This window comes from Chelonia mydas, chromosome 15, assembly GCF_015237465.2.
Source record: "Chelonia mydas isolate rCheMyd1 chromosome 15, rCheMyd1.pri.v2, whole genome shotgun sequence".
Classification (NCBI taxonomy): Eukaryota; Metazoa; Chordata; order Testudines; family Cheloniidae; genus Chelonia; species Chelonia mydas.
In genome coordinates, this window is record NC_057856.1 from 25,682,786 (window position 1) to 25,708,706 (window position 25,921).

The 25,921-nt window shown below is 37.8% G+C and overlaps 1 protein-coding gene across 2 annotated transcripts in view; it reads right to left on the bottom strand.

Moving 5' to 3' along the window:
* ATP2A2 (ATPase sarcoplasmic/endoplasmic reticulum Ca2+ transporting 2) overlaps positions 1-25,921 on the bottom strand; it is a 79,996-nt gene that overhangs the window by 27,841 nt on the left and 26,234 nt on the right. For both annotated transcript variants that reach the window (XM_037878814.2, XM_007058283.4), the window contains exons 6-8: positions 9,197-9,277; positions 3,270-3,355; positions 635-1,099 (exon numbers count right to left, since the gene is read on the bottom strand). In XM_037878814.2, coding sequence (XP_037734742.1) covers positions 635-1,099; positions 3,270-3,355; positions 9,197-9,277 — 632 coding nt within the window. The remainder of the gene's footprint in view (positions 1-634; positions 1,100-3,269; positions 3,356-9,196; positions 9,278-25,921) is intronic.

A 25,921-nucleotide genomic window follows, 5' to 3' on the forward strand; every position in this document is an offset into this window, starting at 1 on the left:
CTGTAATTTGGTCATACTCCCATTGATGGTGCCTCTTTCCTTTTTTCACTTCTTTGACTATCTGCTAGAGTGGACGTTTGAGAGTCAGTACAGGGTTGGGAGCAATGATGCCCAGTACGAAGTAAATCAAAAGGAACAACAGTGTACAGTCAAAGACAGTAAAATAATATTGAACACTTCATAGTCTGTAGCATTCTCTCACTCTATGAAGATCTCCAAGTGCCTACCTTCATAAAGCAAGATATCTATTCACTTTCCTTCTGATATACCTGTTCTATACTTCTGGACCTGTGGACAGATAGTCCTAAGGAAAATGGCCCTGTTTTTAAAACTGTGTGGCATGAGACAGTTAAGAAAGGTATCTGCAAATGAAAAATGTTCCATCAAGTGTGGGTACAGCTATTTTTGGCCATAACTAAATACAGAAAAGATGAAAATCTTAAACATTATGTGGTGGAACGCTGAACTGAAAGTGGAATAGTACTGTAGCAAATAAAGTAAGATTTTGACGGCATCTAAGCAAAGCTGATCACATTGTTTCATATAGGAATAGAATTTAGACAATGTTTAATAAGAGAACGGGGGGGAAGGGGAGGGAAGGAAATGCAGACTAAATTAAATCAATCCACCATACCCTGCAAACTGACATCTGGTTGGTTGTGAGAGTACCAGTCTTATCAGAACAAATAACAGATGTGCAACCCAGCGTTTCAACAGATGGCAGACTTCTAACAATAGCATTCTTCTTGGCCATTCTGCGGGTTCCTAGGGCCAAGCATGTGGTAATAACAGCAGGCAGACCCTCAGGGATAGCAGCAACAGCAAGAGCAACAGCAATTTTAAAGTAGTAGATAGCGCCGCGAATCCAGGAGCCACCATGAACTGGATCATTGAAGTGACCTATGTTGATTATCCAGACAGCAATGCAAATGAGTGAGATGACTTTGGACAGCTGCTCTCCAAACTCATCCAGTTTCTGTTGGAGTGGTGTTCTCTCTTGTTCAGTAGCTACCATCTCATCACGAATTTTGCCAATTTCAGTGTTCACTCCTGTTGCTACAACCACTCCCATAGCTTTACCAGCAGCAATGTTAGTACCCTAAATTGGGATCGAAAAAAGAAGGGAAAAAAGATTCATAAGTCTTTCTGTGACAACATTGAAGTAGGCCTGTTACATACCAGATTCACAGATAACCTTTTCTGCTAAGACATTAAGTTCTATTTGAAAGTTTGTTCTCTGATTTTGGCTAATTTAAGATGCAACGCTCACGTGGTTCACATATTTCACTATTATCAGTTCTTCAGAAGTTATTTTGGATTCTATTTTGACAGCCATTCTTTGTGAGGTCAGTAAGGTGGTATACATTAGTCCTTAAAGGGGCACGAGTACCCTTACCAATATTTATGTTCCTTATTACCCGGTGGAAGATCCAAATAAAACAAAAGGGGAAGCTAACTATATAAGTAAGAGTAACACAATCTGAAGTAAAATGGATAAACTGAAGAATTTTTACTCTTTTAGTTATAGAAATCTTAGTCATTTCATGTAACAATTTTTCCAGTAAGTAGGATTTTTAAAAAAGTTACTGATTTTCATTTAAGCTTGAAACTAAAAGTAAACCCAAAGTACTGTGTTGTCAATGAGCTTTCCATTAATAACAATTTGATGTTTTTTAGCTAAAAACAGACAAGCCAAAACAGTCTCTATGGGGGAAAAAGGAAAAATGAGGAGAGGAATGTGTGCGAGACCTGTATATATATTATGCTATCAGTTTGAAAAACACCTGCTTTTCTAATTTTTAAACTGTTCACTGCTCGATTCCAGACAAGTTGCTAGTACAATTAAGCTAAATTCCCCAATGCTTTCACGGCTACCTGCTCTGAGTACAAGATAGATAGCCACCTACAAAAAGCCTACTACAAACATTAATTGCTATCACTATCATGTAAACGTAAGATCTAGTTCATGCAGTACAGTACTGGAAATACAGAGTGAAAATGTTATGAAGAGTTAATGTCAGCAATGTCACCTTTATCAAGAGATCATCAGTAAATCAAATGTGCTCTTAGCACCAGAGTGGCTTCCTTACTGTTTCGTAAGTTAGGAAAGAGGATTAAAACAGCAGGTAGGAAGTGAGTGAAAAAATTCTTTGCACAAAAACTTTGACATGTTACATGAAACTTCAATAAGTCCTCAAATCTTAAGTAGGCAAGACTAAAAAATGTTGCCACCCTTAACCATGTTAGCATTTTAAAACTACTTAAGATTTGTGAATCAAAATCTACTTCTATGTCCAGACTAGCCATTTATACCTACAATATCTATTTTTCTATATTTCATAAGAACCACCTTACTAAGTCCAGACTGCCTGGAGTTTGTTTCAGCTACATTTCTCTTTAAGTTTAACATTCCCCAATAAATCCAGATATGCAGACTTTCCTTAAAGGATGGGCCAGTGGAGATCTCTTAATATTGACTCATAACATGCAGCATGACAAAATTCTTCTAAGACCTATGTCCAAATTCAGTCCTTGGGTGGGCAAGCACAACTCCACTCAAGTCAATGGACTTACAGCCATGGTAGCTTTCACCCTTAAACTGCAAGGAAAGAATTTCATATTTTGCTAACTATGAGCCCACTTCTGCCACCTGGTACACACACTGACTATTCCTGGGCTCAAATGGGTGCCCTCATGAATATATTCAGTGAGAGTAAGAATGGCAGAATCAGACCTTGAAAAGCAAAGTTTACCAATAACCTAATAATCATTCATTTACTATTTAATATTTAAGCATCCTAAAGCATTCAAATTTTTTTTTCAGTCTGTATGAAGCAATGAAATGGCGCATAGACTAAAATTAAGCTTTTAGTTCTCACTGAATATTCAGACACAATATACAAATTAGGGAAGCTCAATTCAAATCATTCCTCTTTATGAAATATTGCTAGTTCTTAAGATTCTGCACCAAAGTAGAAATTACATTGCTCGAGTTTATTTGGATTGAGAAACCCTTTCCTTAAGGATTCATTTTAATAAAGCAGACAGGATTTCCTCTGGGTTTCTAATCAATCTGATGAGCTTGCTGCAGCCAGCAGTTTATGTTTGGTAGAGTACAGCAAGGTAGCATGTACATACTATTTATAGTGTTCTTTAACCTGCATAACTCTTGAAGTTCTAAGACTTAAAAAGCTCCACAAATGTTCATTTGGTAAGTTCTATATTGCTGTAAGTCACTAACTGTCATAACTTTAAAAAATATTACTTACAGAGAAAAGCATGTTCTTCTTGTCTTGGTTCACAGCACGAGGATCAGGAACAGGATCAGTATGCTTAATGACAGATACAGATTCACCTAAATAAAGGTTATAGTGTTAATGGGAATTTTTATGTATAATTTTAACTTTACTTGTAAACTGATCTAATAGGAAATACAATTTTAAGGAGTGTAAATTTATACCGTATTTATATTGTGTCATGGCACTTGCATATACTTTTCTTATAGCATTTCAATAAAGTTTTAATTGTTTCCATACCCACACTTCACGTTTCTTTTAAAGTAGATTTAGTCCTTTTTAATAAAGTCTTAGATTTCAAAGGGAAATATTACAATTCATAGAAAAGCTGAAAGGACTTCCAAATATATATAGGTGTTCCATGTATACTAGAACTGGAAGTATATACCACTGCTTTTAGGATCAGACATGCAAGTGATAGTAATGTCAACTGTAGATCCCATCTTGCATTAAGTCATTCCTAGGGCACCAGATATTAATGCACAACTTGACTAACACCATGAACAAAGGGGGTGTGTGTGTGTGTGTGTGTGTGTGTGTGTGTGTGTGTGTGTGTGTGTGTGTGTGTGTAATTATATATATTTAAAAATAAAAAAAACATATATATTTTGCCTCCCAAAAGGCAGTAAACAAATTCAAACTGTTTGATATATGGCATTTCCTGTATAGTAGAATTGTATTTACTTCTGCTGCCTCTACGCTTTTAAAAAGTGATTAGTGACCATCATGTTATTGTTTACAGAATTAGATCTTATCACTGCTTTGTCATTGGACATGAGTCTACCATACTCATTGATGTTTGACAATTGGTAGCAGGTTGCATAACATTCGCTCCCTTAGTTGGAAAAATTAAAAATCAGAGAGTTTTCTCAAAGCAAAAATACAAATGCTGAAATATGAATATACTGACTTCTATCTACATGTTCACCTAGCAATGGAAAGGTTCCTGTTCTGTAAGCAACAGATTTTAGTGGGATTGTTCCACATTAAAATCAATGGGAGGAAAGCTGTTGATCAAAGGTTTGAAGAACAGAATAACCTAATCATTGCAGAAATTAAGAGTTTGCCTCCTTAAAATTTAAAAATCATAAGATCCTTATGCTCTCTTGCTTTTAAGCTTTGATAATCAAGTGGTTTGAGTCACTTTTCTTATTACTAAATTAAGTTTAAGAAAACTTTATCAAGGAGATTTAAAATGTGAATTTCAGGTTTCTGTTTGTGGTCCATTATTGGATTATCCTGATATTAACATTTGGTCACTGACAATCAAGAGGCACAGATTTCAGTGTCCTCTATAAAGAGATTCAAAGATATTTCCCGATAATTTGGAGGGCACCAATGACATCAGCTTACTCAACAGCAAGCATTGGATGTGATGTAGTTTTCTTAGGCGATGTATGGACAAGACTTGGGATCTTACTCAGAATTTAATAATAATTCTTCCTATGTTATGCAGGACTGTAGCAAGGAATCTTTGGGTCTCACTTATCCTTTTATCTATTCTAAGTTCTTGCTGAATCATGTAATTTATTATTTTACATGTTTTTGGAAATTCTTAGATCAGCTTATGCTACTAAAACAGATTTGCAGTCTTGGTGTTCTCTCAACTTAAACATTGTAGTAGTGTGTTTGCTGAAAATTGAACAAGAAGCATAATTTTCAAATAAGATGTAAACATAGGGTAGAAGCCAGTAATGAAGTAATCTCCCATATTATAGAGAGAGAGAGAGAGAGTGTGTGTGTGTGTGTGTGTGTGTGTGTGTGTGTGTGTTGGGGTTGGCTGCTACATATTACACACACACACACACACACACACACACACACACACACAAGCAGCAAGGATAAGCATTTGTTTCTATCTCTAGGACAGTTCAAAAGAAGAGCTGGTTATATTTTCCTTTTGATTTTATTTTTTAAACTTTGTTTTGGAAGTGAAGAGATTTATACTCAAGTGAGTTCAAGGTTTTCCTTCAGGGGAGCACCCATTTTTAAGATTATAAAACATTCAGACCCCATGCCTGATGTGGGTTTTACACAACAAATACTACCAGAAAAGATTTTTCAGATGGAGTCTGGAAATATTGATAAGAAATTAATTCCATTGGAAGGCAGGAGTCCACACAGGATCCTGTTAGATTAAGGTCCATTCTCTTTTCTTCAATTCCTCTTCCTAGTCTCTTAGCCCTAAAGGTTCTGTAAGTTCAGTAAAGAATACACTTTTCTACTGGTTCTCTTAACAAGAGCAGTTCAGTCTAATCTGACCTTATTCTTGCCTATGTAAAATTTCAAAGAAAAGATCTAAGACACCAACTAGAAAAGGGCATATAAATCTACAGTATTATTCATTACCACCTTTGAAAGGTACATTTTGATCTCCTGCCCAGAAATTCTAAATGGTAAACTAAACTTAGGTACTGAACAGTTTCCTCATGATGAAAGGTTTCTAGTTACATTTAGCATCTTATTTCTAAGATAAATCCTCTACTTATGAAAAGAGCAACAGCTGGTCTCTTTATAAATAAATTCATTTTTTTTCCCTTAAATCAAAAGTATACACTGAATTTGGACACTGCAAAAGTGATTCAACTAAGATCTACTAACTGAAATTTCTTGCCTGCTGTTCTGATATAAAATTCTGTAAAATTAAGAATAATTCCCTGTAAGGCATCAGGAAACTAACTGGACTGATGAATATAATCAAAAGCCAGACAGATACAATACTGTATACTTCAGTGACATGAGAATTCACATTAAAAAAGCATACATAACGCAAGCTATTCATATTTTTGGAATAAGTACCTCTAGATTTTAAGTAACATTTAGAGTTTAAGTGAGGCTCTTTATTTTAAGAGAAAGCAGGGAGCTAGACAGATCATTTTAAGTATTGACACTATTAACGTTTTGTTTTTAAAAAAAGCTTTCATTTTCTTTCTATATTTATCTTGGGTGGAATATGATAATTAGGGAGAATGAGTTTTCTGAAAAAAGTCATCCAAATTTCAGAGGCCAGTTTAGCATTACAGTAACTGTGTTACACCATATTTCAGACTGGCTAATGTTAATATTTTCAAATTTCTGTATGAAGTTTTATTAGTTGCCTTCAATTTGAGAAACTGATCAAATAAAATATGTTAGAGATAAGTGGAAGGGCCAATTTATATTCCAGGATGTACCCTTCTCCCCTCCCCCTTAATGGTGTTACAAATCAAAACTTTCATTATAGCCCAGGACTTTGTCCTTGAGCATAAAGAGCCTATCATCTTTGTTGGGAGTGAGGAGGAAAAGGAACAGCCTAGAGAAAAGCATTACAGCCTCAGAGGATGATAGTCACTTCAGAGGCCTAGATAATGAAGCTATGAATATTGGGAAGGATTAAGAGAGACATTAGGTTTACAACATGGTAAAACTGAAATCCAAAATAAAAACAATGACCGACTCTTAATTTGTCTAATCATTAACTGCTATCGAGAGAAGACAACCCAATCGTTTTTACACATCCTTGAATGGACTATGGACAAGTGGAGCTCATGTCCAGATGTTTAGGCATCTGCCAGAAACACCCTAGCCTCCTTTTCCCCCCTCTATCCACTTAATACTTTTAAATGAATCCACAAAAGCTATAGATTAGAATTTGTATGTTTTCAAATACTTTAAAGCAGTTCTAAGGGTGCGTAAGAGCACAGAACGCAATCAGTACTTTGGTGGGGGAGGAGGGAAGGTTTGGATGAGTACAGTGTCCTTAGACAGACAGTATGTTCTTGAAATCTACACATGGCCGAATGCACTTCTTTGCAAGGTCAAATCTCTCTCATAAAAGCCACATGTTGCTGCTGCATTTAGTGAGTTACCTGTGATTTAAAGGTGTTAACTCTGGTTTATCACAAGCATCAGGTGGTAGAGTGTAATATCTGGATTCCAGGGCCATATTAATAGCAGATTATAGCCTACTATATAAGGTTTGTTCAGTACACATTTTCAAAATGAAAACATCTTTACAAGCCACTGTTTGGATTGAGTATCAAACACAAGTTTTGAAAGAGTTAGTTTACGTAGCTTTCAGCACTTCCAAGCTTACCACTTTCCCTTTCAGTTACAAGGCTGACAGCTGGGACAATGAGGAGGAGCTTCTCACTTTGTGTGAATCCTGAAGAAACACACTACAGTACCACTGAATTAAGACACTCCCCTTCATCTCCCTGATCAGGGTGAAATTTCTTAGTCTGGCTGCTCTGCTAAATTAGAAACCCAGAAAAGAAAAAACACCACAGTAGTCCGAAATTCACCCAGACAGGAAAAATTCATTTTATTGAAACATAGGGTCTCTTGAAGACAAGTTAAGCAAGAGGTTCTACTAAGCCCCAGTTTCTGCTTCTCGTTGTCCTAGGTCAATCTGGCTAACAAAGTCTTAAAAAGTTAATCTATATGTAAAACTCCCCCTACCTCAAACAAAGGGTTTTGACCACAGTGTAGCCATAAAAGCAGAGGTGTAAACAAGTGATAGGATCTTCAGAACTCAGGGTGTTTGATCACATTTTTCTGAATTTTTGTATGTTTGCTTGCTATCATAAGTTCAATAAGACAATTTTGTTAAACCATGCACAAGACAAACCTCTGAAGTCAAATATAAATTCAGATTTGCTTTTATAAAAGAGGAAAACTGAGGTTTGGCAGACTCAATATTTAAGAGTACTACAGTGTCGCATGTTGCATAATGTACTTCATTTAATATGAGCTTCCTTAACTTTTAAAAAAATTGTTACTTATATCTGGGTAATACACAGAAAATGCTTGATCACTCGGTCTGAACAAACTCCATAAATGGCAAACAATTGCTAGTGAGACAAGGTGGATGAGGGAATATCTTTTATTGGACCAACTACTGTTGGACAGAGACAAGCTTTTGAGCTTACACACAGAGCTCTTCTTCAGGTCTGGGAAACCCTTGCATAAAGTATCACTGCTAAATACAAGGTTTGAACAGATTGTTTAGCATAAGTAATTAACAGACCTCAAGGAAACATTCAAGGTGAAGTGACCTATTAACACTCCTCTAGAGGAAGGGGGGGGGCAGGGTGTTAACAGGTTACAGATTGGATTTATGGCTTATTACAACAGTGTGTCTGTTCAGTTCATGATTTTTACTGTCTAGCAAAGTTATGAATTTAAGATCCCAGGCTTGTCTTTTGAAAGCATTTTGCAGGTTTCCTTTGAGGATAGGTCAGATACAGTGACTGCTTTGTGAGAAATGTTCACCCACAGGTGATAGGGTGCTTTTGTCTTTTATTGCTTTCCTGTGTGAGTTCATTTGAGAATATAATAATTGTCTGGTTTCACCCACATAACTGCTACTGGGGCATTTAGTGCACTGGATAAAGTACATCACACGTTGTGATAAGTATGTGTAGGACCCATGGATCTTGAAAGGTGTGTTATGTGTTGCGGGGTGTTGATCATTGTAGCAGTGGAGGTATATCTGCAGATTTTGCATCTGCACAAAGCAATTGCTAGTATAACCCAGTACTTCATATTTTTATAGATAATTGGCCACAAATCAATAGCCCCAATTATGGTATCCTCTCTGATGTAGTTTCATTTTACATAAATGCATCTGTCAACAACCCCAATTAAACTTCAGAACCCCCATAAAGAAGAAAACTCGTTAATCTCCCACAAGCTGAGCCTATATAACCAAGTATTTAGTAGTATATGTTCATCATTGCAATCTCATATTGCAAGATCATATTGTTCAACAGGATCATTAGCCATTGTGATACAGTCACCAAGCAAACCACATTACTTAAGCGACTTGGGCCTGGTTTCCAGTGGACTTTTCAAGGAGACAGTGAATCAAAACGAATTCCAAACATATATGTACATAACTCAAAAATGATACAGCCTACCTGTCAGAATTGATTGGTCTACCCTTAGAGTTGTAGATTTGATAGAAGTAATTCTTATATCAGCAGGAACCTTGTCACCAACTATGGATTCAAAACAAAAGTTAGAGAATTTAGTTATTCAGTAATGATTTATACGCAATCACACTATATCATTAACTTTTTAGATGTTTGCTGAGTAACTGCTGAGTAAGTGTTCAGTTAATGATACTATCAGCATTTCCTGTAGCGTTTGTAAGTTGCAATATTCTTTACAAAAGTGTTATAAAATTCACTTTGACCTGCTAAAATAATTCAGACCTGTATAAGCATTAATAAATAAGTCTGTCTGGTACAAGTTTACAAGTCTCTGAAAAACAGAAATGAAAACATTTTATGTTTCCATGAAGTCACTTCTCAGAACACCTTGAGATAACATGGACAGAGCATGGCCTACTAGAAGCTGAATGAGTTCTAGAAGCAATTGGAGAATATACATTTCAAAACTTTTCCATGTATCAAAAAATCCACAAACTACTGTGGTTTCCAGGCACCGATATTGGCTACTGGCTTTGAATTTCCCCTCTCTAGAAATTCTTTTACGCAATATCCTATTTGGCACAAAAGAAATAGCTAAAGTTAGTCCTCAGCTATCCAAAGATGGGAAAAATACAGAGAATTTTCAAAGTTAACTTCAAATATTTTCCTTCAATACAAAGGCTGCAGTACCCACTTGTTAGGGACCAACTGTGAATGTAATGCACTTCTAGAAATGTGCTAGCCATTGCAAAGTTCTAATGCTATATTCTAAACCAGTGGTTCCCAAACTTTAACAGCCTGCGAACCCCTTTTACTAAATTGTGAAATCTCGTGAACCCCCTCCTAAAAATTAATATTTCCAGGGATTTAAGTTTAAATTTCCTCCGCACTCCATGGGGTTCCTGCTGCTGGACCCTGTTGACCGCCCCAGTCAACTGAGCTCGGGCTGCAGGTCCCGCTGACCACCAGGGCTTGGGCTGCCAGCCCCAACTGCCTGGCCCTTCTCTTCCTGGGGTTGGGGCTGCCAGCCCCACGCGGAGGGCTGGGGTTGGGGCAGCCAGATCCCCCGCTGACAGGGGCAGGGCTCGGGCTGCCAGCCCCAACTGCCCAGCCCCACTCTCCCTGGGGCTCAGGCTGCCAGCCCTGCGTGGAGGGCTGGGGTTCAGGTTTGGGCGGCCGGCTCCCCCAGTGATGGGGGCAGGGCTCTGGCTGCCAGCCCAAACTGTCTGGCCCCACTCTCCCTGGTACTCGGGCTGCCGGCTCCCCCACTCATGGGGGCAGGGCTCGGGCTGCCAGCCCCAACTGCCCCACCCCACTCTCCTTGGGGCTCGGGCTGTTTGCCCTGCAACCGGTCCCACCTGCTGCCTCCAATGCTTGGGGTCCTCTGGCTGCCATTAGTGAAATTTTTCTGGTGAACCCCCTGTAACATTATACGAACCCCAGTTTGGGAACCACTGTTCTAAACAGTGCCATACAGTGCAGAGGTCAATTTTAGATTTGAATAGTATATTGGCTTAATTTTTCCATAGCCTCAAAACAATATGATCAGCTAATCATTAAGATACCAAGTTCTGAATCCCCAATTGTGATGACATTCACATTAGATATTTTCTGTCCTGGGACTGACCTTATATATTCTACCTACTAGATATTAATGAAAACATTTGAGAAAATCCTTTTCATCCAATGCCACGAACAGTTTTCTAAAAATGTAGTTGGAGAGGACAGTAAGTAGAGAAGATGCTCCTGAAGATGCTACAGAGTAATAAGCATGTGCCCAGAGCTATGTAGCTGGCTGTTCTCTAGCATCTTAAATTGTTTTTTTTCCCCTCCAGCATCTTCATTGGGTTTTTAAATCCAAAATTCATTCCCCTTTCTACTCCCTCTTATTCTGCTATTCCTGGTTTTCAAGTCACAGCAAAATGAACTCCTGCTCTGTCACCACCACCATTTGGTGAATCAGCCCAAGAAATTGGTTTGTGGAGGCAAATAAGCCAGTTGAAACTTGTTAATTTGACTCACATTTCTGTACATCTCTTTATATGCTGCATTTAATAATTTCTAATTGGTTAGTATAATCCCTGTATAAAGTCATTTCTATTCTTAGTGTGGAAAGTCTCCAATTTCAATTATTGTGAAATAAAGCATACAAGTTCTGAAGGAAACAAAGAATCTGAATGCTTTGATCAGTCGCTAGTAAGAACTGATCTTGTTAGTGGATGGATTCATTACAACAGTCCCTCTCTAGTATGTCCCTGCAGTAAAAAAAAGCAAGCTACAATTCCTGCAGGAACTGCTTATGCAACTAGAAGCAATAGTGAACATAAAGACAGTAACAGTGTAAATAAGCCAGCAAGAATGTTACAACCTTACTCAGTGTATACCAGTTAATAAGCAGAAAGGCCGTGGTGGAGAGAAGTGGGATCTGAGAGGGAGAATTAAACAAACACTATTTTTAACTGTAAAAAGCCAATTTAAGAAAAAAAAAAGAATTCTGTGCCATATTCTCCATGATTGCTCACTAGGATAAAAATAATGCTAATTGGAAAATTCTCCCTTCAGGTGACAAATATAGAAGAAATACACTAATTTACAAAATGTCCATCACATCTTTGTATGAAAAAGGCCAATAAACAGCTAAATTCGTTTTCCATTTTGTACCATTATTGCATGTGAAAACTAATCTAAGCTACAGTGCCCTTGAGCAGAGAGAGAAAATAGCATTAGACAAACAATGACCAAGGCCAAAAATGGGAAAACTATTTGAATATGCTCCCCGGATGTCGTGATGAGGTTTATATGTAGACATATGATAGCAGCTGGTTTTCAGCTATCACAATTCCACAAGAACAGAAGGCTAATACCTCAGTACAATGTGGTACAGGTCTCGTCAATCTGTATGCATACACTATTGCTGTACTTTCAACAGCTGAGCATCTACTAGTATCTCAAATGTACCAATACATTTGACAAGGCTATATTAGAAGACTGGATCTCTTTACCCAGAACTTTACAGTGACTTTCTGTGTACACGTAACCACCTAAAGCAGCACTTAAAAACAAACAAAAAACAAGACCGCACATTTTCTTTTAATTGAAAAGAACATTTAGAAAAATATACTTAAATAAGTGTCTTTATCTACTGCTTTTGAAGTTCTATAAATTGTTCAGCAAACTGGTCATGGAAAGCAGAAAGTTGATGAAATTTAAACTTCAGGATAGAGCTTTTGTCCGCTAGATTAATGATATCCAATGACCTGATAATCCTTGAAATTAATATTTACTTCTAGTCACTAACAATTGTTTTAGGCAAAAGATATTGTGACCAAGTTAACACTTACTTTGTTGTTCTATAGTTTGCCAGCCTGTCCAAATAAATTTAAGTCAGACAGACACCATATACACAAACATTGAGGTTGTACTAGTGCCACAAAACAGTACATAGATTTAGAAAAATTTGATTTCCTCTTCTATAATCACAACCTAAACCTCCAATTCTTCCTCTTCCTTTAGAGCACAAACTTTTCTATTCTGCAAATAAGCTAACAGATTTTAAAAATTACATAGAATTGACATAGCTCTTTGATGATTGATGGTGCAGAACTTGGAATCTGCACACATCCACATGGGATAGGTAAGTATTATTGCCATTTTACAGACAGGAAAACGGAGGCACAAAGATGAGCGACTTGCTCTAGGTCATAGCGCAGTAGTAGCAGAGCCAGCATTAAAACTCAGAGGACTTCAATTCCTAATCCAGTGTCCATTCCTCCATCTATTCGAATCCACCTGTATGGCCAGTAACATAGGAAGTTTAGATTTCAAGCAGAAGTGATTCAAAGCTTGTTGCATTTTAAGACCATAGTCACATCTCTAAGTACATAATGCAGTTTACACAAAATCAGTCCGATGGACAGCTCCAAACAAGTTACAAGACTGTATTTCCCACTCACCCATTCTCACTTTCTTTCAGTGAAGGCCACAATCAAGGTTCGAACCAGTTTACATAACGACACTAATGCAAAACCTTTTTATGATAAAATTAACCTTTTAAGGCATTGCCTCTGAGCTGTTCTAGTCAACATGATGGTTAAGACACTGGTAGCCACCTGGAGCACTGATGGAACACTACCACCAGTGCAACTGAAACTCTGGTAGTAATCACAAGAAATTTTTTGGCAAAAAAGTCTAGTATACACAACGTCTCCACCATTGGTAGCTTCCTTCCTCTATATCATTCAACACTGGAAAGAAACCAAGTTCTAATATTTCAGCTGGTTTCAGATCATCCATAGAAACCATAAAAGTATTTCAGAAGGACCAAGATATATCCCTAGGCCACAAACTAGGGTTGAAGCAAGCCAACAAGAACCTGAACACTAAAATATTTGGAACAGTTTTTGGCTGCTACAGAACTGCAACAAAGTGAGATGCCATAGAAATGACTACGCTTAGTGTTTGAGAGAGAGGAATTCCACTATATTTCCTCCAAACATCTAAAGCCACTATTAAAATTTAACTTGATTATCCCCCCTCCCGGGGGGGGGGACGGGGAGGGGGACACAAAACAGAATTATACTTGTGTGTGGTTTTTAGTTCCAAAAGTAGATTGTAGGATTACAATGCCTCGCTCCAGAGGACTGAAAGATTACCTAGTCCTAGAGATAGGGGTTTTAGACAGTGCCCTGATTTATGCATCATTTCTTTATAGATATTGGCCCAAATCCTGCTTCTCTGCCTCATACAAGCAGTCCCACTGACTTAAAAATGGGTTCTATAAGTAAAGAAAGCAGGTTTTTGCTCAGAAATCTTTATTCCTCTTTGTGCCACCAAAAAAATGAAATATTTTTCAGCAAAGTTTTAATATAAATCCTGATATGCAATAAAGAAATCTGTTTAAAAACATATCATTAGCCAAAATAATAAGAGGTTTAAGTACTGCTCTAAACTCAATTTGAGTGTGGGTGTATTTTGAACTGACGTGGACAATTTAGGACATTCAGATTTACATACAAAACTTTTGGGCCAACTTTAAATTTCAAATTCATATTGCAACTAAAAATACTGATTCATCAGATATGCAGATCCTGGAGCTTTAATCAGAATCTGGTTCTAACTTGTAAGTACCTGAAATTACTGAGTATTTCAGTTCATTAAGGTAAGATTGCCTTTTCTAGTGCCATCTATTTCGCTTTCGATGTATTTTATTCCCAAGTTTAAAATTGGTTTTCAGGTTACTTAATTTGTTTTGCATCTCATCCTCATTCCTCCCTTTGCTTGGTCTGTGTATAGTTTCATTAACTTTGGGCCCTGTACTGCAAAGATTTACACAAATGTAACTTTAAGCATTATAGTCAGTGGGATTACTCATGTTTCAAATTAAACATACACAAATGTTTGTAGGCTTGGGATCTCTGATTTTGAGATCATAGAGAAGAGATTTTCTATGAGACAGAAGAAAAAGTGTTGACTCTATAAACAGTAACAACTATAATCAACTGCAATATCTAGGTACTTTGGGGATGGATCATAGATACAGGCTGCAATCCCATATCATTTAAGTCAATGGGAGACATTCCATTAATTTCAGTCAGGCCCATATTGGTTGAAAACTGCAGCATTATTACATTGAGAGACATTTTCAAATCAGGACATAGAATTTTACCATGATACATCCCCAAAGTCTTTTAGCCTTAACCCCAAAGGTCTTGGGTGTTGTTTAACAAAAAATTAAAAGATGTATGCAACTAACACAACTTAAAGATGCCAGGTTGGCCATCTTAGAGAGCGAATGTCTCTACGCACAACACAATTGAGTGTACTGACTTCCCTACCAATGTACCTCAACCTGAGGAACCACCCTGTGGGAAGAGAAGGATTTTCCAGTTTCCACAAACATTCAGAATTGGCATATTTGTTCACAGTCAATGCGACGGCTCCTCTGAGAACTGGACTAAAACCACCAATCAATTAGACATAGGCCAGATGACCAACTGTAACGTCTGTAGGTCATTATGAATTTGGATTACAGTAAAACCAACATTGAAGAGCTATATATCCCATCAGTCGAGGGTTCCCACTACCACCACACTTTCATGTTCTACCCAGAAAAACTCTTTTCATTAATGCAATGCTTTGGATAAAAAAAAAAAAGTTCCCATTTCCGGTCTATTCAAACCAGAGACTAATAGCATTCTAGGCTAGAATATCACCTAGCAAACCATGTATTTAACAGTTAGTCTGAACAGGTTTAAAGTTCAATATAGATGGGACCAAAAAAGTAATATTAACACTTTGAACTGTAGTTTGAATTCCAGACCCACATTACACTTTTGGGGTGCACACTGAGTTAGGTGGAGTCAAGCTAATAAACTTTCACTAGACTGTGGGGGAGCCTGCTTAACTCCCAAATCCTGCATATTTTAAACAGACAGACAGACATTCTATTTTTAGTGTTGGTTCACAGTGAAAAGGGATTGGACATTCAGAACACCTTAGGAACAGCCATTTCACCATTACAAAACATAATGGCCCCCAAGAAAGAAGTTGTTTTTATGTATTTAGACAATCTTCAAACACATTAGTGAATTTTAAGATACATAGTCAGAGATGTTAATGTGTTCAATTAAACAGATGTCCCTTACCCCTGAAATGAAAGCTTGCCAAGAAGAGAGTCAAGGTTTGCATGCCTAGGTACTTCATACAACATTGAGGATTTGTGGGATTTTTTTTTTTTTTTTTTTTTAAAGTTGAATGGTCGGTTAGTTTGAGTGCACTAATGACAAAATAGCATACTGAGTCCCTGAACTTGCAGCAACGCTGATTTCATTATGGAATAAAGATGCCTTTTGAAAAGAACATATCTTATTTACAATGCTAAGTGTAAATAGTTTAGTCATTTCAGTCTGCAGAGAAGTTCAAATATGCCAAGTACCATCATAAATATTTCTTTTTTTATTTATACTCAGTGTTAACAATTCTAGGCCCATATTAATTCTGACAGTTTAAGTGCCCATGGTATCAATTAAAAAAAAAAATTGGTCCCTCTTACAGGTTTTCATCTAAAACTGCCAATAATAGAATGTATGTGGGGATCTTTAAGCTTTTAGAAGTAAAAAAATCTTTGTGGTCTTTACTACATAAAAGCAATTCTATGCCTACATGCTACAGGGAACAGCTTTAGTTTCTCATGTTTGCATATTCTAGCTGTTTGCGAAATATTTCCTATACACAGAATAATGAATGCTATTAAAGTGCAGAAACTGTCATAACAAGAAAACTTAAGTTTGCCCACTATTGTACAATAACCTTTCACAAGAGGCTGAACTTAATTCTTCCCCTCATTCCTAAGAAGAAAAGTCATGCATGAATACGCAAGGTCTGAGCAGAGGGAATATCAAGACTTAACCTGGACTATTTATGATCAAGTAATAAGGCCACCAAAAATGTGGTCTTTTGGGGAAGGAAGGAGATGATAAAAAATGAACAATGACAGTCCCTTCAGTTTTAACTACGCTAATATTGCTTGCAATTACTACCCACACAGACAAATAAAAAACATCATATGTTTGAGAGATATAGAGGTGGTGCTCTATTACATTTTTGTTGAATAATACAGGCAGGATAATATCCAATATACCATCTGTACTGGCTTTGTACCTGTGTTATTTATAAATTATACTACAATTAAACTTATACAATGCATAGAGAAGTTTGATTATGATATTTGAGTATGTGTTTTAATATAAAAGGGATGGGATTTTTGGGAAAGGAACAAAGGTAGAACCCACCTATAAGTTACCTGGAACCCCAAAGCAATCAATATAGCCTAGTGACAGAAGAGCAGCTTGTTTGTTCAGGAGCATCAGGCCAAAAGGGACCACTGTGATCATCTAGTCTGACCTTCTGTATACTACCCAGAGGACTTCTCGGAATTAATTCCTGTTTGTAAATCGAGACTGGATTTTTTTCTAAAAGATATACTCTAGTTCAATTTTCCAGTGAAGGAGAATCCCCTTTCTTCACCATTGGTGAGTGTTTCAATAGTTACTGACTATTTCAGTGAAAAATTTGCTTCTTATTTCCAGTCTGAATGATCTAGATTCAGTTTCCAGCTATTGGATCTTGTTATACTTTTGTCTGCTAAAGTGAAGAGCCTTCTATTATCAAATTTCTGTTACCCATGGAGGTAGTTATAGGCTAAACAAGTCACCTCTTAATTTTCTCTAAAGTACAGAGTAAGGAAGGGGAGAACAATTCGGATTCACCTTATGCCAGACCAGATAAATGGATGACACTAGCACAACTCAGTACCGAAGCAGCAGCAAACAGTAGTTACATCTATTAGCAAAGTACTGTATGTGTTCAGACAATGAAAAGTAAACAACTGATATTTTATCAGTGTACTCTAGTTTTGAACAGCAAGTTTTCTTCACCCTAATAAAATGTACCAGGGCACTATGGTATTAAGAGTTACCTTGATTTTCAAGAATTTTGTTTAGTATTGTTTGTGCCCTGTTGAAGCTTCAGTTCTATTCAGGGTATACGAGAGCAGGTAAGTTCTGAATCTCATCAGTCAGCCTCATTCTCTCTAGCTCTGCTTAATAGTTCAGTAACTCACAAGGGAAATGCTGCAAGACCGAGAAAATGCATATAAATTCAATATTCCCTTTATAAATTCTTAAAGAATGTGTGTTGGAAGTGGCACTAATCTTTCTGGATGGCTTCAACCTCATACAATTCAACTGATTTCAGTGAGAGTGTACGATGAGGTTAGGTTCAAACCCCATGTCTCAAAACAGCCCCATAAATATTAGAACAGCCTTTGACACAGCCAAAATTCCCTGTTGAAGGGTGTGCAGACAACTATAGGTATTCATTGTCTGCAATTTTAGAGATATTTAGCTTCTGAGAATAAGTATTTGACTTAAGATCAGTGCTCTATGGAAGTAAGATAAATGGTTTAAGAAAAACCCCAATGCTGTAACAAACTGCTCTATCACAAAAGCCTAGATTATTTGCACCCCTAATATTAAAAGGTGAACTGCAAATCTTTTCCCAAATACCTTCAACTGTACAAAGATTGGTGGATTCGTTTCATATTACTACAGTTGAATGCATGTGGAAAGCCGGTTAGAGACTGCTTTTAGGAGAACTCATTACAGCAGGCATTTTTACAACACACTTTAAAACATGCACTAAATAGTACATACACTACAATCAGTAATCAGTTTTCAAGAGTTAAAACACTAATTGAGTTATTTGAGATAGCAGAATGTAATTTGATTTGTTCCAGAATAGATATTTTTAGAAATTGCTTTTTAAAATATTGGACTTCTATACAATTCAAGTTTACAGCCATTTCTTAAAGATTAATTTAAATATTAAGACTGGTTTAATATGCTGGAACAGATAGATAAGGTATGTTTGTTGCACAGAAATGCAATGCATCACGGTAGTATTCTCTGTATAGTCCACTTTATTTTGATAAAAGGTTAAAATAGCTGAATAAGAACATCAACCATTTCACTGATTCTGCTATAAGTTTTGAGGGCTAAAACCTGCTCATCCCCAACAGCAAACACAGAGGGATCTGTTAAGCAAGAAGTGGGGGAAGAAGAGGAAATCTCAGGAGCCCACACAAGATGGACAGACTGACTACACCACAAGGACTCCATGCATGAGAGAATGCAGGGGCTTTGACGGGAGTGGATTTGCAACACTGTGGATGTCCACTGGTCATACCGAAAAGAGGTGGCTGGGACTACTGTGCTCTTGCAGCCATGGAGCAGCCTGTGGGAGGATACTGCTCAGATGGACCCCAAACTCTAACAACTGAAGTAGTTGTATCAAAATGCACCTGTTAAACATTAGAATGATCATTTGGCATAGTGAAACCAAACTCATTTTAACATTTTGAATAAAACAAAAAACTTTAGTCTATTAAAATGGACAGCAATTACGCAGTAAGAAGGATGCAATTTCCAGGAAGCTTGACTGTCTTAAAACCAACAAGTTCTATAGCAGAGCAGTAAAGTTGAAAAGCCATTTGAGGATAACATCTGGATATTTGTTCTGTTCGTCAACTTTTGGTTACTAAGCTACACCAAGTTTATTTTCAACACTAGAGTACTGAGAACTGTGCCCACCAGAAGTCAGTGAATAAACCTTAAGGCATATGTCCCAAACACATTAACTCAGTCCTCCAGATATCTGATATTCAGTTACTATGATAATAGAGCAAGATAAAATTGTATTATTTTTAATGAGCTTTTAAAAGGCTCCCATATAAATGCGTCCATGTCTCACAAAATTACGCCTGTTTTCCAGTAACTCTGCTTAACTATGTCTGAAAGATGTAGTTTTCATGAAACACATACTGCTTTAAAAAATTAATGTTTATAGAGGCTTCAACCAGATAAACATGTGGGTCATGGTCTCCACTGTTTCACCTGCCAAGAGCATCTTCACTTAGCCTCTAAGTTTACTTAATCAGCTGCCTTCCTTTTTTTCAGCTCACTTTATTTCATTTTGAAAGGATATTAAACTAGTCTCAGCCCCCTCTCTTCTCATCAGAAACCAAACATCTATTTCAGCTACCGTAAACTTACACCCAGGTGACTCCAGAAATCCACCAATATGGAAAAAAAATTACAAGAAAAGGTAAGTGACCTCTTCATCCTCCCCAATGATTGTAAAGAAGTTGGCTCCTCGATCATCTATTTCTAGGTGTGTCTATTTCATGTAATCTATCATTCATTGTCTTTAGGGTAACCTTCTAGCCCACAACAAACTTCACTAGAGAACAGTTCATTTAAACACCTCAGTACTACAAAATTCTTTTCAAATCATTCTTATACAGAAAATTAAGTATTTAGCTTTTTTTTTTTTTTTAAATGCTATTTTAATCTACAGCTTCCTGACAAGATTTCTAAGTTAGGCCCAAATACAAACTAACTGTCAGAACTCCTCTTGACAGAAAGATATTGTAGGGCTAGTCAAAACCTATAGAAAGTATCTCGAATTTAGATGCCACTGACATAACGGCGAAACCTACCACCTGGTTATTTACGCCACTCAATGGTGAGAGACACTTGCCTGGACATACAAATGTCATTGGCACGCTGCCTAGAATGTCATGCCCAGATATGTATCCCAGTATGAAGTGCTCGGTCACTTCCCTACATGGTCATCTTTTTGCAAACACCATGTCAAAGGCCATCCAAATACTCTTACACTTGAGACAGAGGCATGCAGACAGTTTCTCTCACCTCCAAGTCTTGACACTAACTATGGTATATTATATTACCCTTCTCTACCCATCCAGGAGCTTTCCCTTGTTTGAAACAATTTAATGCATTGTTTTCTGCCATTTAAAGAGTACAGAATATATAGCTTCCATATCTGAATTCATATTATGCTGAAGCATTTATTCTTACAGCTTTTTGTATTAAGCCTGTGTCCTAAGGGGAGAGATTTTGGATGTTCATTATAACTACTGTAGTCACCTGAATTCAAAATGTATTCAATAATTTTTGCTAATATCCAAGGAAAGCAGCTGAAAGCAGTATTACTCAAAAAAGTCTGTTCACAGAATCTAATGCCTAGATGTTCATTTAGTTTAAAATATGACACGTTGAAAGGCCAACAGAGTACTTAAGTCACAATCTATAAGAGGACTGTTCTGCAAATCAGATGTAAATATAATCATATGACAAGTAACTAAATTTTAAAATGTTTCCTAATATTTGAATACACTGTTCTGTAAACAACTACCAATAAGCTTAACATGAGTTTCCTACAGTAAGGGGGCACAAAAAAAACTCTTTAAAAAACAAAACAAAACAGTATTCCCGCTGGTACCTGTACATGCATGCTATTCAGTAGCTGCAGTAAGGTATCACATTTGTTGACATTTGCAGCTACTGCACTTGACTCTCCCAGCTCACTTCTTTAAGTTCCTTTTTAATGATCTTCAATGTATAAAAAGCCAAATATTAATATTATGTGCAACTATAAACAATGCGAAATAGTGGTCGAATTATGCCTATTTAGTGCAACTATGCTCATAAGTGACACACAAATTGAATAGATTATAATTTTTAAAAAGATGATCCTACTCCTAAACTCCGAATTATAACATGCCCTTTGCTTTTATTGTTAGGAGGGGGGGAAAAAAAAGTGCTTCTGAAGTTAAATTATGTTTATTTAGGTATCAAAGGTTGGAATAAAGCTATTATAAGAAACAAAAAAGGACTTAAGTTAGCTAGCACCTTAAATCAGTGCTTTAAAAAGTTACTTAGTATCCAATCTGCTATTCTTGATTGGGTAGAGTGATTAAATTGTACTATAAGGGACGGCATATGCAAAAACAAAGGAAACAAAACCAAAACCTGGACCCCACCATCAAACCCTCCCATATAAAAGACAACCTCCTACCCAAACATTCACCACAGTAATCTTGTATCATGAATACATGCAAAAGCCTCAAATAATTTAGTGACCATATTTTCTGATTAACATGTTTACTGCAAAAATAGGTCTCTAGAAGTATAACAGTTCAGGCACACAACTGCAATTGCAAGAGTATGTACTTGAGCACTTAGTTTGCACCTGCAATTACAAATTTAGCCAATTACGGCTAGATTTTCAGAAGAGCGCAGCCTCCATAAGTGGGGCTGGATTTTCAAGGGAGCCTAGCACTCAGCAACTCCTATCAAGAGCAGAGTCACTGAGCAGGCATGCTTTTAGACAAGTTGAACCTAACTGCATAGCTGGTTATGTCCACAATACCCAATTTGCACATTTGTGGCAACTGTGTACATGAACTAGGCTTGCAAATACATGTGTTTGCACATCATGCCTTTTGAAAGCAAGGTCTTTAAAAGCTCTAGTCCATCCTCCACTACAGAAGAGATTCAAAAAAGGCTAGTTGTCATACTCCCGTTATTTGTGATATTTTGGCTTGAATGAGAGCTTCATTTACAGCCCAGCCTCAGATCTCCAGACAGATTTTTGTAATAAACAGAGTATGAGTGCATCAATCATTGCCAAGAAAACAAGCAACATCAAGTTTAGCAAGACTACTTTCACTTCAAGTTCGAAATGCTCAGAGTAGTCAGAGTTGGATGATGCATGCTTTTGTTTAAATATATCTTCAACAAACCTCAAAATGTCATGAGAAGAGTGGACAAGTACAAAACTATCTGCTTTTTTTATGTCTAATGCATTCAAAACATTCCCATAACTCTGGTGTCCTGTAATGATGTCTGTTTCCTGTAATTGATGTGAACCTTCCTGCAAAGGTTAGATGAATCAGTTAGACCACAATTAGAATAAAACTAATTATTGCACAGTTTAACATTTTGTTTTTAATTCAAGTTGCACTTCAGTGTCTGTCACTTTAACCACCAATATATACTTTCATACTATAACATGTTTATGGCCTTAAGAATTCTCAAGCAGTTGGCATATTCGGAAAAGTTAATTTTGTTCCAACTGCAAAAATCGAGCAACTACTGCCTTCTATTAAGAGAAATCCCCCACTAGAGTCAATGAGGCACAGAAAGGAGATCTTGTAGTGCTGTAGAAAGCCTGCTGGCTCCTCAGGTGTTCCATGTGTAGTTTCAGAGAGTCCCCCCTCACAGGGGCAAAAAGAGAGAGTCAAGTAATATGATCCCTCTGTCTTTTCCATTTTACAAAAGTTGCTCAGTTGAAAGCAAGCAATTCAGTTTCACCTGCGCTCCAGTGAATTGGCAATACAGTTAAATCAGTCAGTATTTCCCTATAATTGGATGCGCCAAACTACAATACATACCCTCAGGCTGATTATCCACTTGCAATTCTATTAATAATTCTTTACAGTATAATATCGAAGTAATGTGTCCCCCTGACAAAGCAAATTGCTTTCGGAGATTACTATTCTATTTCTGGCACTTCAAGTCAGGTCCAAAATTGCTGCAGTAAGCTTCTAGCCCCAAAGCCTACATCACTTTTGTGTGCCCCCCCCCGAGAAAAAACAATTAAAATCAGTGACTTTTTGCTGTTGAAACAAATAAATATAGAAGAACCTTGATTTTACAAATACCCATCTTACGAACGACCAGTTATACAAATCACTTTTCCTAATGAAAGTTAAAAAAACAGGAAAGCAGTGCCAAAGAACAAATCAACATCCTTTCATGTTCCGATGACGTCAATGAAATGGAAGTCAGTTTGCAGTGCACCATATTGCCACTTCTGCACCATACCCACTAATTTTGAGATGTTCAATTTCATGAACTTTTCATTCCCAATTAGTTTGTAAAATAGGAGGTTAACAGCAAAAAAGCCTCTGTTTAAGTCAGAGTGTGACTGTAGAACACCAGAATTACAGAAAGTGAAATAAGAGAAGTGTGACACTAACTGAAATGCAGAGACAGTATGCCACTTCATAGTTTATTAAAGCAGTTAATATAATCAGCAATTGATGTTTATATCTGCTTTTGGCCAAGTGTCCCTATAGGTACTCCACATCATGGAGGTGCGTGTCTGTGCATTCTAGATTGGAGATATTCTCAGTAGTGTCTGGGGGTCTGTCCCTGCATTCCAGACATCCTTGTGCTCAGATATGAGGGTATATAGAGAGCGGGCAGACCTGCCACCAGTTTAATTCTCTCAACCACAAAAGTTCAGTGAAAGACTCCAAGGCAGAAAGGAAGGCAGGCAGGAAGTGGGGCACCCACAGGGACACATCTCAAAGGACTCCAGTTACTGTAGAAGGTACATTTGAACAGTCTTTTGGTTGAGACAGTCTGTCCTTTCATACATTCTGCAAATGAGATGAAAAGCCTGGGTGAAGTCCTAAAGACTCCAAGATCCCCCACCCTCCTGGCAGAGTTGATGGTTATGAGGAATGAGGTCTTAAGGGACATATGAAGGAGGGAACAGTTCCTCATTGGTTCAAATGAGGAATTTCCTCAGCACATTGAGGACTAAGTTTAGGTCCCATGGCAGAACTGGTTCCTTAACATGTGGGAAGAGGTTGAACAAGCCTTTGATAACCCTCATAGTGGTTGGGGGGGTAGTGGTGAAGACCGAAACCTCTCAATGGGGGAGTGAAAAGCTGTGATGGCAGCTAGGTGAAACTCGGCAATAATCCCATGATTTTTAAATTGAACAGGTAATTGAGAATGTGCATTAGACTAGAGGCGGCACAGATCGGGGACGGTACCAAGTCTGGAAGAGTTTCCATTTCTGCAGGTAAGTTTTCCTTGTCAAGGGTTTTCTGCTACGAAGCAATACCGTCTGTACCTCGGGAGCAGTCTTGCTCTATACCAGAGAGCCATATAGCATCTACGCCTTGAGGTGAAGCACTGAAGTTTGGATGGTGATGGATCCTGATTCCTGAGTGAGAAGATTTGCTGTCAGGAGAAGATGGAGAGTGGAGTCACAGAGACATGCGAACCTGCCCTGGGAACCATACCTGTCCTGGCCACGATGGTGTTTCAATTTCTTCAGAACTTTGAGCAGGAAGGGAGCTGGGGAGAAGTGTACAGCAATATGCGAGGCCAAGGAACAACCAGGGCATCTCCCATCGAGTTGTGATCATGCCCTCCTCTTGAGCAGAAGCCTCTGTACTCCACATTGGATGATGTCACAAAGAGATCCATCTGTATATGATCCCAGGTAAGACCTCTCTTGGAATACCTCATTATTCAGCTCACACTTATGGTTGATGCTGAAAAGCCTGCCAAGGAAGTCCGCCTCTGTGTTCTATAGTCCTGGTAGATAAACTACTGAGATCTGTATGCAGCGTGATATGTACTACTACCATAGTTTTATGGATTTAGTGCAAAAGGACCGGGATCTTGCCCCTCCATGAAGACTGATCTATTATGTTGCTGCTCTGCCGTCCAGGATTATTCTGATTGGGTGGTCCCTTATGATGGGTCGGAAGTGCTGACAAGTGGTTCATTACAATACACCAATATGGAAGATTACCTCCTGAAGGATCTATCTGCCCTGACTTGAAAGGCCAGGGGACACACTTCCAAAACCTATCAGAGAGATGTCTGTAGCAAGTACCTTTGTGGGAGGAGACTCCAAGAACAGAACTCCCACACACACCTTTTGTGGATCCTTCTACCAGTTTAAAGAACCAATGACCCTCAGAAGTACAAATACTCCTTGGACAGACCTTGTCTGTTGGGGAGGTGGGGTGAGGTGTAGAAAGTTCATGCCCTTGTTCTGGTTTGTGGGCTCTGTAGTATCATTGAAATGAGGCTGGACATAGTGGCAAATTTGTCCAGGGACAAGTATGCTCTGATGTGGTGGAGGAGTCCTGAGTGACCCCAATAAAAATCTATTAATTGAACTGGAGTGAAAGTAGACTTTTCCGTATTGAGGCAGAGGCCCCAATGAGTAGAACAGCAATAGGTTTATGCAAGTTGCTCTCTATATCTCAAGGAACGAGTAACCTTTCAGGACCCAATTGTCCAGGTAGGGAAAAACTGTACTCTCATCTGGCGAAGATGGGTTGTGACAGCGGAGAGGATTTTGATAAGATCCTTGGCATGGCAGAGAGGCTGAAGGGTAGGACGCAATACTGATAATGGTCTCTGCCTACACAAAATGTAAGAAATGTCTGTATCCCTCAATATTTCGGTGACTAAGACATGGAGGTAGATGGGGTACTGTTTTTATGAGATCTGTTCTTGAAGGAGAAGATGA